This window comes from Artibeus jamaicensis, unplaced genomic scaffold (assembly GCF_021234435.1).
Source record: "Artibeus jamaicensis isolate MK-2021 breed Jamaican fruit bat unplaced genomic scaffold, CSHL_Jam_final contig_463, whole genome shotgun sequence".
NCBI classification, from domain to species: domain Eukaryota; kingdom Metazoa; phylum Chordata; class Mammalia; order Chiroptera; family Phyllostomidae; genus Artibeus; species Artibeus jamaicensis.
In genome coordinates, this window is record NW_026521841.1 from 2,115,646 (window position 1) to 2,129,685 (window position 14,040).

The 14,040-nt window shown below is 37.0% G+C and overlaps 1 protein-coding gene across 1 annotated transcript in view; it reads right to left on the reverse strand.

The window, feature by feature from the left end:
• EPB41L5 (erythrocyte membrane protein band 4.1 like 5) overlaps positions 1-14,040 on the reverse strand; it is a 177,296-nt gene that overhangs the window by 31,890 nt on the left and 131,366 nt on the right. The window contains exons 18-20 of the mRNA XM_037146265.2: positions 12,696-12,793; positions 7,362-7,490; positions 1,774-1,838 (exon numbers count right to left, since the gene is read on the reverse strand). Of these exons, the coding sequence (XP_037002160.2) occupies positions 1,774-1,838; positions 7,362-7,490; positions 12,696-12,793 (292 nt within the window). The remainder of the gene's footprint in view (positions 1-1,773; positions 1,839-7,361; positions 7,491-12,695; positions 12,794-14,040) is intronic.

Sequence of the window (14,040 nt, forward strand, 5' to 3'; positions counted from 1 at the left end):
GCAGCCGAAGGCGCTGATCGCGGGCTACCTACCGGAGCACACAGGGAAGAGGCGTGGCGGGCTGTCTGCGATCAGATAAACAGGCCCGGGGCGAGTGGTGTGACTGGACGGACTGGGCTAGCCGAGAGGACCGCCATTGCTCCCTCTCTGACCACGCCCCCACACACAGCATCACATACCAGCGACCTGGGTCGCCCCATCCTGGTAAACAACTAAGGCTTCGCTCCGCTTACTTAACGGCATGAATAGACCAAAAATGGCTCTAGGACAACTCAGAGCCCCAGAACCCACAGATCTAAGCGATGAAGAAATAGCCAGTCTTTCAGATGCACAGTTCAAAACACTGGTTATCAGGATCCTTACAGAACTGGTGGATTTTAGTCACAAATTAGAGAAACATATGGAAGCTAAACTAATTGAAATGAATGGTAATACAAAGAAAACCAATAGTAATGGAAAGGAAATTGGGACTCAAATCAAGGGAGTGGACCAGAAGGAAGAAAAAAATGATCAAACAGAAAAGAATGAAGAAATAAGAATTCAGAAAAATGAGGAGAAGCTTAGGAACCTCCAGGACATCTTTAAATGCTCCAACATCCGAATTATAGGGGTACCAGAAGGGGGAAAGGCACAGCCACCAGTGGAAAACTTATTTGAACAAATAATAAAGGAGAATTTCCCCAAGCTGGCAAAGGAAATAGACTTCCAGGAAATCCAGGAAGCTCAGAGAGTCCCAAAGAATTTGGACCCAAGAAGGAACACACCAAGGCACATCATCATTACATTAGCCAAGATGAAAATGAAGGAGAGAATCCTAGAAGTAGCAAGAGCTAAGGGGACAGTCACCTACAAAGCAGTCCCCATCAGACTGTCAGCTGATTTCTCAAAAGAGACCTTACAGGCAAGAAGGGGCTAGAAAGAAGTATTCCAAGTCATGAAAACCAAAGACCTACAACCAAGATTGCTCTACCCAGCAAAGTTTTCATTTAAAATGGAAGGACAGATAAAGTGCTTCTCAGATAAGATCAAATTCAAGGAGTTCATCATCACCAAGCCCTTATTATATGAAATGTTAAGGGGATTTACCTAAGAAAAAGAAGATAAAAAAGATGAACAGTGAAAGGACAGGAAACTCACAGTTAGTAAGAACCACACCTAAAACAAAAGCAAACTAAGAGGACAGCTAGATCAGGAGCAGAACCATAGAAATGAAGATCACATGGAGGGTTAGCAACAGGGGAGTGGGAGGAGGAGAAGGGGGGAGAAGGTATAGAAAATAAGTAGCATAAACAGTAGATAGAAAATAGATAGGGGGAGGGTAAGAATAGTAGGGGAAATACAGAATCTAAAGAATTTGAGACACGTGTTCATGAACTAAAGGGGGAAATGGTAGGGGAGGGGTATGCAGGGTGGAGGGGAATGGAGGGGGGGAATAGAACAAATGTAATGGCATAATCAATAAAAAAGTTAAAAAAATAAAAAGCAACTGAAGAAGAATGAGAATGTAGAGACTAACTAGGAGTATCTTCAAATAATCTAAAACTAGGTACTAACCAGCTGTGTAATGGAAAGAAGAGTGAATTCAAGCTGTATTTCAAACAGATATCCTGAAATATGTGGTAATAGAGTGGGAAAGAAGAAAAAAGGCCAAAAGAAAAGTTAAGAAGGATATCATTTAATTCAGTCTAATCATCTGGTGATAGACTGAAGAGGAAAAAAGGCCCCCCAAAAAGAAGGAAAAAATCATTTAATTCAGTTTAACCAAAACTGTACCTTTTTGTGGCAGCATCCTGAACATTGGTGTTTTTATGACTTAATAAGCTATCATCTCTTGTAACCTAAGAAAATGAAATAATAAATATTAAGTCTTTGTTGAGGACACTAAAGTAATAAGAAACTTATATTTCTTTCCTGTAAAAATAGAAATGTTCCAAAAGAGGTAATCATACCTTATTTACAGAAATATCAAGACTACACCTAGTGCAATCCCATCCCGTATCCATGCTTCCACTTCAATATACTAGCATACAAGTCCACACACTTTACTAGGTAGTTTTCAATGATTTAAGACATCACGATATGTTAGTCTATAGATACAGATTCCCAAAATATTCCATGCCAGAATTCTTCAAATATACATGATAAAAAGAAGAAACAGATGTTAATGTATACATTTGGCTTTTTATTTTCCCTGAATGCAAGGAATATTTTAGGAGTGAATTCTAAGAAAATTTTCTGAAGACAAAAGTTTTTTTCCTTCAACTTTATTAAGGTATCATTTATATGTAGTAAAATGCACACATTTTTAATGTGCAGTTTGATAAATTTTAAAAATATATACAGGTGCATAACCAACACTATGATGAACATATAAAACATTTTTACTATCCCCAAAATGCTCCCTTGAGGCTTCCAATGCAATCTCAAAACCCTAACACATGGTGCCCTGGCTGGTGTGGCTCAGTTGGTTGGAGCGTCATCCTGTAACTGAAAGGTTGCAGGTTTGATTCCAGGTTGGGGCACATGCCTGGGTTGTGGGTTCAATTCCCCATCTGGGCACCTATGATCACCAGTCTGGGTGCCTATGGGAGGCAAGCAGTCAATGCTTCTCTCTCACATCGCTGTTTCTTCCTCTCCCTTCCTCTCTCTCTAAAAGCAATGAAAAAATGTCCCCAGGTGAGGAAAGAAAAGGATCTTACACGTGGCAAAGAATGATCTGTACTTTCTATAGTTTCCTATAAATTAAATCATTATACCTATCTTTCATGTCTACCTCTTTAGAATAGCATGATGCTTTGGAGATTCATCCATGGTATTACACTTATCACTAATTAATTTATGTGCTAAGTAACATCCTACTGTATGTATACACCATAATCTGTTTATCTGATAATGAATATTTGGGTTGCTCCTAGTTTTTAGCTATTACTATAAAGCTCCTAGGAACTTTCCTGTACTAGTATCTGTTTGAACCTACATATTCATTTCCCTTGGATAAATACCTAAAAGTGGAACTGCTGGATGATATGGTAAGTATATGTTTAATACACTGCCAAACTCTTTTCTCAAGTACTTACTAAGCATTTCTTATTCTTATCAGCAATATACCTTGCAGGAGCTCCACCACTGACAACATACAAATGGCCAGTTTTTAATTTTAGCAGCCATTTTAGTCAAAGTATCTTTCGCATGAAGTATGATGCTAGCTGTAGATTCTTTTCAAAGATGCCCTTTGTCGGCTGAAGAAGTTCCATTCTATTCCTAGTTTGCTGAGTTTTTATTATGAAGGTAGGGTGGATTCTGTGAAATGTCTTTTCTATAGGACTTGAGAAAATTTTCTTATTTTTTAGTATGGTGAACTATACTGGTATACGAGTGACAAACCAATTTTCTTCCTGTGATAAACCCTATTTGGTCATGATGTACTACCCTTTACATAAATTGTTGAATATGATTTGTTTATATTTTGTTAAGGACTTTTGAATCTATTTTCAAGAGGGACTAGTCTATAGTTTCTTTTCTTGTAATATCTTTTTCTGGTTTTGGTACTGGGGTAATACTAGTCTCATAAAATGAGTTGGAAAGTGCTCTCTCCTACTTCCTTAAAGAGTCTCTGTAGAGTTGCTATTATATCTTCTTTAAGTGTTCAATAGATTTCAATGATAAATGCATCTTGTCCTGGATTTTTATTCATGGGAAGGTTTGTAACTATAAAATAAAATCTTTTTCATTAAGAGCTAAAAGACATCCAGTGTATAACTGAAATGTAAGGTAGTAATGACTGCTACTACCACTTGCAGTTCCAACACGACAACATGTAGTTCCAACACTGGAGATCAACACATTAAATGTTCATTGCATGCCAGGCACTATTCCATGTCTTTTACATTTATTATCCCATTTCATCCTTATAACCCACCTTAAGGTAGGTACCACTAGTATCTTTTTTAAACATAATTAAACTGAGGCTCAGAAAAATTAACTAAGTTGCTAAGTCACAAAGCTGGTAGGTGGTGGATTAAAAGTAGGATTCAAGTGCAAGTTGCCTGATTCTGGAGCCTGTACCATCATATTTTATTAGGTTGGCCAAAAAGTTAATTTAGTTTTTTCTGTAAAATAAAAGACACATTTTTCATTTTCACCAATAACTTTATTGATTTGGATATTTTGAGTATGTTGGCTGTCTCCTGCTATTGGCTTTTAGTGGGTAGAGGCCAGGGGTGGTGCTTATGCTTCCAAAGCATAAGACAGCTTTACAGCAAAGAATTATTTGGCAAAATTCACAAACCACTCTTGACACGTTCAATCAGTCACAGCACCTTCTCCATACACTGCAAAAATCTCTTTTTTGTTTCATTTTTACCTTTCTTGAAATAATAAAGCATAATATGCTGAAAACTTTGTGTATCTTCTTCCATCTTCGATATTAAAATGGCTGCCCCAAAATACACCAATTTTTATAAGTTATTTTTAATGCATGCTGATATGACAGCTGTCATGATACAACCTAATAAAATTGTTTTGAATGAAGTTAAAAACAACTAAGTGCTACTAGAGCCATTGTATGGAAGAAACTGAATGAACTTTCTGGCTAGCCCAACATATTTATTTTTATATGTAAATATTATATTTTATGCTTATATTGGGGGAAGAAGATAAATAAAAAATACAAACAATATTCTTCAAGTACTGTCAAGTTCTTTCCAAGGCTTGTGCCTGGGGACAGGATGGATAAAATACATCTTCTCAACACCGTTTTGAAAATCCTAGTTGATTTTGAAATCCTAGGTGACAACATGACTTGTGAGACAGGTTTCTGTCCTGGTTTACTATAGAGGATAAGTTTGAAAGTTAGGAAGAGCCATGGAAAAACTGATTTGGGGATCATGAATGCCATAAATTTCATGGGGGTGGTCCCACCCCAGTACACCCTTCACTATGTCACAGTCAACTCTTTCATCTTGTTACTTCCACTCCTGTTGCTAATAACATCATTATTTTGCCAAACTGGGGGTAGATTGGGAGGGTGGTGGGGAGTAGAAGATTAATGGAAAACCCCTAAAATGATAGACTTAATATTGACAGGACAGGAGCCTTATAATCTCTAGAGTTTTTGGCTATAAAAGTAGAAAAGATTAGGGATTCACTTCTGTAGAAATTTTACCTTTTAAAAAAACTTAAAACTGGAAACATTCTTGGGTCTGGTGAAGATGGAGGCATAGGTGGAAATACTGTGCCTCCTGCACAACCAAATTAAGGACAACAAAGATATAGAAACAAAAACACAACCAGAACAGACACAGGAAATTGAACTGTACTGAAGTCAGACAACCATTCAACCAGACCAGTAAGAGGGGCGGAGTCAGCAGCCGGAGGAAAGGGATCACAGCAGAAAAAGGCAGTGACTGCCAGACCCGGGAGCGTAGGCTGTGTGGGGCTGACCACGGTCACACATTCATGCTCAGATAAACTAGGCAAAAATGGGCAGCGTGACAGAGCGCACAACCCAGGGCCCAAGAGATGGGAAATAAAGCCGAAAAGCACCGATTGAAAAGGTGCTGGGAGAGACTCCCAGCCTCACAGGAGAATTTGTTGGAGAGACCCACAGGATCCTAGAACCTACACAAGTCCACCCATCCAGAAACCAGCACCAGAAGGGCCCAATTAGCTTGCAGGAAGCGGCAGAAGGGACTGAAATCTGAGAGACAGCAGAACAAGGGCCATTGTTCCCTCTCTGACACTGCCCCAACATATAGTGTCACAACCCAGTAACTGGGTTGCCCCACCCTGGCGAATACCTAAGGCTCTGCCACTCATACATAACAGGTGCAACCTGACCAAAAATTATGGCTCAAACGGAAGAACAGCTCAAAGCCCCAGGCCAATACTTTTAAGTGATGAAGAGATAGCCAACCTATCAGATGCACAGTTCAAAATACTGGTGATCAGGATCCTCACAGAACTGGTTGATTCTGGTCGCAAATTAGATGAAAAAATGAAGGCTACACCAAGTGAAATGAAGGAAAAAGCACAGGGAATTAATAGTGATGGAAGGAAAACTGGGACTAAAACCAATGGAGTTGACCAGAAGGAAGGAAGAAAAAAACAACCAAACAGAAAAGAATAAAGAAATAAGAATTCCAAATAATGAGGAGAGGCTTAGGAACCTCCAGGACATCTTTAAACATTCCAACATCCAAATTATAGGGGTGCCAGAAGGAGAAGAGGAAGAGCAACAAGTGGAAAAATTATTTGAACAAATAAATAATAAAGAAAAACTTCCCCAATCTGGCAAAGGAAATACACTTCCAGAAAGTCCAGGAAGCTCAGAGAGTCCTAAAGAAGTTGGACTCAAGAAGGAACACAATAAGGCACATCATAATTATATTACCCAAAATTAAAATGAAGGAGAAAATCCTAGAAGCAGCAAGAGATAAGGGGACTGTCACCTACAAAGGAGTTCCCATCAGACTGTCAGCTGATTTCTCAGAAGAGACCTTACAGGCAAGAAGGGACTGGAAAGAAGTATTCCAAGTCATGAAATCCAAAGACCTACAACCAAGATTGCTCTATCCAGCAAAGTTTTCATTTAGAATGGAAGGACAGATAAAGTGCTTCTCAGATAAGACCAAATTCAAGGAGTACATCATCACCAAGCCATTATTATATGAAATGTTAAAGGGACTTACCTAAGAAAAAGAAGATAAAAAAGATGAACAGTGAAAGGACAGCAAACTCACAGTTATCAACAACCACACCTAAAACAAAGCAAATTAAGAGGACAGCTAGATCAGGAGTGAACCATAGAAATGAAGATCACGTGGAGGATTAGCAACAGGGGAGTGGGAGAAGGAGAAGGGGGGATAAGGTACAGAAAATAAATAGCATAGATGGTAGGTAGAAAATAGACGGGGGGAGGGCAAGAGTAGTATGGGAAATATAGAATCTAAAGAACTTGTGACCATGGACATAAACTAAAGGGAGGGATGATGGGGAAGGGGTGTGCAGGGTGGAGAGGAATGAAGGGGTGGAAATGGGACAACTGTAATGGCATAACCAATCAAATATATTTTAAAAAATAAAATAAAATATAAAAAAAACAAAAAAAGCCTTAAACCCTTGAGTGTCTTTACTTTTACTTTTTGTCTCATGACTGTTCCCTCTTAATGTAGCTTGCATTTAAAGCCCATCTTGACCATGTTTCTTGGTACTACTCTCTATCTCTAATCACTAGCTAGGTTCTTCTTGCTTAACATTCATGTATTTTACTCATGTATTTTATTTGTTCTTCAGAAACTCTGGACTCTCAGTTTCATGTTCTTTTTACTTCAGCAGAGCTATCTCCATTAAAGGCAGCTTACCTTATGCACTGCTTCTACTTGAGCCTTCAAAATGTTACTCTTCAAGTCAGGAGGAACTCTCCTAGCATTCAATCCTGGGCTCTCAACGGCATTATTAAGACATTTCTCAGTCAACTTCACCACTTCCTCCTAGGTATTAAAAATATACTATAAGCAACTCTGATACTTATATGGAAATAGAGAAGGGACTGATGAAAGTTCATCTTTAGATAATCAGGAAATCACATGACTTAAACAATCATGTGTTTTCAAACTAATGCTCAATAATCACAATCATGAAATACAAATTCATAGGGACCTGTAGAAATCTAGGCCAATTTCCTGTCCCTAAGCAACTGAAAAACCAACTATGTTATCTGGGACAAATGCCTGAATTAACCACACATGAAGAATGTGTGTCATTCGCTGTAGGGTAGTCCTCCCTGATCCACAGAGGATATGCTCCAACAACCCCACTGAATGCCCAAAATGACAGATAGTACCAAATCCTCTATACACTATTTTTCTCCCTACATACATACCTATAATTGGGTTTAATTTATAAATTAGGCACAGTAAGAGATTAAAAATAATATCAATCATAAAATATAACAATTATAATATACTGGAATAAAAGTTACGTGAATGTGGTTATCTCAAAATACCTTACGGTAGTATATAGACCTCTTCACTTAAAGGAAGCATTTTATGTCTTTTCTTTGGTATATCTGAATTGCCAGAATCACTATTCTCGCACTTTGGGGCTATTATTAAATAAGTAAGAGTGTTCTTTGAACAGAAGCACTGGGATACCATGGCAGTTGATCTGATAACTTAAGTGACTATCAGGTAGCATATACAGCATGGATATACTGGACAAAGGCATGATTCACATCCTGGGTGTGACAGTGTGTGTGAGAGTATATCACTCTTCTCACACTGGCATGCAACTTAAAACTAATATATTGTTTATTTCTGGATTTTTCCATTTAGTATTTTTGGACTGCAGCAGACCATAAGTAACTAAAACTATGAAAAGCAAACCCACAGATATCAGAGGACTACTGAAATTAATTTCAACCTGATTTTGGCTTACCCTAATCCCTATAATTCTGGAGGTGTCACCAGGTAAATGATTATGTTTATTTTATTTTTTAAATATATTTTATTGACTATACTATTACAGTTGTCCCAATTTCCCCCCCCTTTGCTCCCCTCCATGTGGTATCCCCATTCCCTTCAGCCATACTCCACCCTTAGTTCATGTCCATGGCTAATACATATTAAGTTTCTTGGCTTCTCCATTTCCTATACTATTCTTAGTATCCCCCTATTTTGTACCTACCGACTTGTACTTCTTAATACCTGCACCTTTTCCTCCATTCTCCTTCTTCCCCTCCGCTACCGATAACCCTCTAAATGATCTCCATATCTATGATTCTGTTTCTGTTCTGCTTGTGTTGATAGATATGAATTTATTGCCATTTTAATGTTCATAGTTTTGATCTTCTTTTTCTTATATAATTCCCTTTAACATTCCATATAATAATGGCTTGGTAATGATGAACTCCTTCGGTTTTACCCTGTGTGGGAAGCACTTTATCTGCCCTTCCATTCTAGATGGTAGCTTTGCTGGACAGAATAATTTAGGTTGTAGGTCCTTGCTTTTCACAACTTTGAATACTTCTTGCCAGTCCCTTCTGGCCTGCAAAGTTCTTTTGGGAAAGCAGCTGACAGTCTCATGGAAACACCCCTGTAGATAAACCATATGCTTTTCTCTTGCTGCTTTTAAGATTCTCTCTTTATCTTTAAATTTGGCATTTTAAGCCCTGGCTGGTGTAGCTTGGTGGATTGACTGAGGGTCTGTGAACCAAACGACTGCAGTTTGATTCCCAGTCAGGGCACAGGCCTGGGTTGCAGGCCAGTTCCTAGCAGGGGCCTCACCAGAAGCAACCAATCATTGATATTTCTCCCCCTCTTTCCTTCCCTTCCTCTCTAAAGACAAATAAATTTTAAAAAATAATAAATTTGGCATTTTAATTGTATTGTATCTTGGTGTGGTCCTCTTTGGGTCCATCTTGTTTGGGACTCTCTGTGCTTCCTGAAATTGTATGTCTATTTCCATCACCAAATTAGGGAAATTTTCCTTTCATTATTTTTTCAAAGATAAATTTTCAATTTCTTGCCTCTTCTCCTGCTGGTACCCCTATTGTCCTCTTCTAATCATGGCTAGTTAACTCCATATAATCCAACAATCCCACTTCTAGGTATATACCCCAAAGGAAACAAAATCACCATCTCAAATAGATATACTCCCATGTTCACTGCAGCATTATTCGAAGTAACCAAGATATGGAAATAACCTAAGTGTACATTAAAGAATGAGTGGATAAAGAAAATACAGTGTGTAACTGTGTGTACACACACCAAATATTATTCAGCCTTTAAAAAGAAGGAACTCCTGACATTTGCAACAACATGGGTGATGCTGGAAGGCATTATGCTAAGTGAAATGTCAGATAGAAAATGGCAAATATTGCACGATATTACTTATATGTAAAATCTAAAAAAAAAAAAATTCCAACTTGTAGAAACAAACAGAGTTAGAATGATTACTGCCAGAAACTGTGTGGTAGTGGTGGGGACAGGGAGAGGGTTCAAGCTTTCAGTTGTAACATGGATAAGTTCTGAGGATCAAATGTATAGCATGGTGACTATAGTTTATTATATTGTCTGTACACTTGAAATCTGCTAAGAGAATAGATGTTAAGCATTATCACCAAAACCAAAACAAAAAATGGTAACTCTGTGAGGTGATGGATGTGTAAGAATCATTTCACAATGTGTATATGTATCAAATCACCATATCATATGCTTTAAATATTGTATATTATTAATACAATTTTATTTGTCTACTTCATTTCAATAAAGATGGAAAACTAGCTAGTTCAAATGCTCTGACATTTTCTTTTCAGAGACAGTTATGTTGTAGACTTTAGATGACTTATTAATCATATTATAGGATTCTCAGAGCAATCTGCCTCTGACATAGGCAGATATTCTTTTTCTGCCTATATTAAAAACAAAAACAATAATTTAATAAGTATATCAAAGGTAAAAGTATTAACTGTTAGCATCTTTCTGGAAGGCCATTTTGCAAAGGTACCAAAGACTTTCAAATTCTGCCTGTACTTTGACCTACCACTATACTTCTCAGGAAAAAGAAATCAATGACTGCAGATATTTATATAAGACTGTTTGTCACCACACTGATTATGACAATGAAAATTAGCAAGAATCTAAATGTCTAATAGGGGCTGAGTGAACACATTGATGACACACGCATTCAATTTAATTATTGACTGTAATGTCACTGAAATAAAGAAAGATGTTTACAACTGATAGACTTTAAAAAGCAGTGTTACTGCATTTTAATTTTTAAAAATATATCACATTAAATGTTTAAAAGGATGTACCTTAAAACTGTTAACTATAGTTACCTCTTAGTAGTAGGATAATGGAGGATTTATAATTTCCTGCTTTTTAAAATATGCTTTAGTTTTCTACAATTGTCATATCTGTGTGTGATAGGAAAAAATTACTGAAATGCAAGTGGAGTAATAGCTTTAAAATATTTTCACTTTATTTGCTTATAGTACATAACTCCAGTGGCACCTGGTTACTATGCTACTGATATATCTGTCTTGGATGGCCAAAATGTGGCAAGCAGAAGTTCAAAAAGGATTAAAAGGACACCCTGATTCCTATATACACCAAATTAGACCTAAACAGAAATGACTATGGACATTCAAACCCTCCTGTAGAGCAGTCCTTGGCTGTCAGGGTCTGCTGAGTGAGGAGCATATGTCAAGGGTTAAAGGCAATCCAAAGTCTGCTAAGTTCTCAACCAGTGTAATGGACAATCATGCTTCTTCTCCCCTCCCCAAGATGCACAAGGCTTCATTCTTTTTTAGTTTCACTCCAGTCCTCCACTAAATTTGTGTGAAATTGCTAATCATCTAGAGCTTTCATCTAAACTTTCAATTAACCCTTCTGCCTCTGACTCTGCATTCCCCTACTTTACAGAGGTAGTAAAAAAAAAACCTGACAATGTGAAAGCAAACTAACTAATGTAATTAAAAATATTGAGGGGGTTGAGAAAATAAAAGCCTTCCTGAAATCTAATCATTTTCTAAAAGACATTTCTAAGACAAAAATACATTAAGAAAAAAAGACTTGGATTCAAAAGGATAGCTTTAACAATTACTATGCAAGAAGGGGAAAAAAACACTCTCTACACACTGGTCTCCAAAAAAAAATTCCAGTTAGTTATTCAAGGATGAAAGAACTGCAGATCAGCTGTTCCCTTTCCTCTTTAAAACCAAACTAAAACAAGATTCATTGAACAGATCCTTGCTATCTGTTGTCCACATATACAGAAAATAAGGATGTCTCCAGATCATTACCTAAAATTGATTCTTCTATTTAGTGAGGACATCTGGTAGCTAATACATTTATTTTTATCTCATTCAATTGATTTTAGATATTTTATATAGAAATAACCAAAATTTTAAATAATTAACTAAAATTTAATTGGTATCCTCTCCCCCTCAATGCCTTAAAAAGTCAGTGGAAAAAGGGTGGTGAAAAATGTGAAAGACGAAGATGAAGCACCTGAAGTTCTATTCTCTTCCTTGTTTATACTATGGAGCAGTTCCTTTCAAACCAATCCTCCTACAATTTCAAAAGGCATTTGCCAAGTTCTATTAAATCAAAATCCATTGAATAGAATCAAGAGAAAGGATAGGCTGAATCAAAATAAAAGGTTAAACACCCATATCACTTTTGAATGTGTCTAAAAAATTATTGAGATGATCTTACAGTTCTTACTGTTTTGCCCAAAGTTCTACTATCTCTCTTAAACATCTACAAATTTCTTCTTCTCCTTTTTCTTCATTATTATTATTACTATTGTATTAATCCTTACCAGAGGATATTTTATTATGGATTTTAGAGAGGGAAGGGAGGGAGAAAGAGACAAAGAGAAACATCAATTTGTTGTCTCCTGGATGCACTCCAACCAGAGATCAAACCCTCAGTCTAGGTATGTGCCCTGACCAGGAATCAAAATGACAACCTTCTGGTGTACAGGATGGCGTTCCAAGCAAGTAAGCCACCTGCTTACTTGCAGGGCACATCTACAAATTTCTCCTTTTTAAAAGACAAAACAGGTTTATAAGAGTTCAGCACAGGCAGATTTATTAGCAAAAGAAAGAAAGTATTAGCTCTGGAGAAAAAGGATTTCTGAAAGGCCTGGGGGTGTGTGACAGGTATACAAAGGAGAAATCAAAATACCTGGTTATTGATGTTAACATCAACGTTGGGACATGGAGACAGCAGTGAACTGTTTTCCATCTCAAGGAATTTCAGCTTCTCTGATGTATCTTTTAGTGCTAAAAAAAATGGCAAAATAGTACCTTAGTCTGCTGTGCTCTCCATAGCTGGGTGAGGGCACCATCAATTAAAGGTAAGAATCCAGATGACCACAGAATAAATATATTTTCTTACTTTAACCAAGTAACTCTCCCTTAATTTGATTAAGACTAAACTGATAAAATAAAACCAGAGGCATGTAACCAGAGGATACATGAAACAGATGGACAGCTCTCAGAGGGGAGAGTGTAGGGGGACTGAGAAAGACTAAAGAACACATATGCACGTATGCACAGCCCATGGACACAGATGACAAAGTGGTTGAAGGCCCAGGGGTGGGCAGGGGCTGGGTAAAAGGGAGGAAAGAGGGGAAAATATCAACAATAAAAGATAAAATAATATATATATTACATTTTATAATATATATTATATTATATATTATATATAATATATATTATATATTATATTTTATATATATATAAAATGAACAGTTGTATTGGAGACTTTAACAAACCTCTCCCAGAAACCAATAAATAAATTAAACACAAATAAGAAACAATTACAATAAATAGAAACATTGGTCCGTATCTGCACTACTCCTAAAAGGGGATTTTCAGATATGGAATTTCAACAGCAGGTGTGGTTAAGGAGGCTTACTTATCAAAAAATTCAATGAAAAGGCAGAGACACCTGTGCAACATTCCTTTCTTTCATAACCATAACTCAAGCTCCTCATGCCAAACCTCAATACTTTGCCATTTTCCCTCTTGGCCTGGAATACACACAGCCTAGAACTAAATTATAGGGAGCAAATTGATGAAGCAAAGACAATTATTCATTCTCTGATTCAACACAATACATATCGGTAACATCAGGTGTGATGCAGGACAAGCATTTTGTCTTCATTATGTTCCACTTTAGCAGCAAAACACATTATAAATAAAGCCATCTAACACTGAAAAGATGATACATTAAACACAATTCAGCTTTAAACGAATTCTACTTAAATTAACCACTCTGTAATAATTTTACACGGGGACTAATTTGGTATGAGTTGGATTTTTACATGACCACATGACAAAAAAAGCTGTTGAATGCCTAATAATTCTATATAATCAGACAGAAGAAAAACTTTGAAATCATTTCCTCCTGGTCAAAGGGATCATCTAAAAGTATCCACCAGACTTCTGGTCAAGATGGAGATATAAGCAGACAAGCTTCTCCTCCTCATGCAACCACAGAAAACATTACAACCAGACCTCAAAAC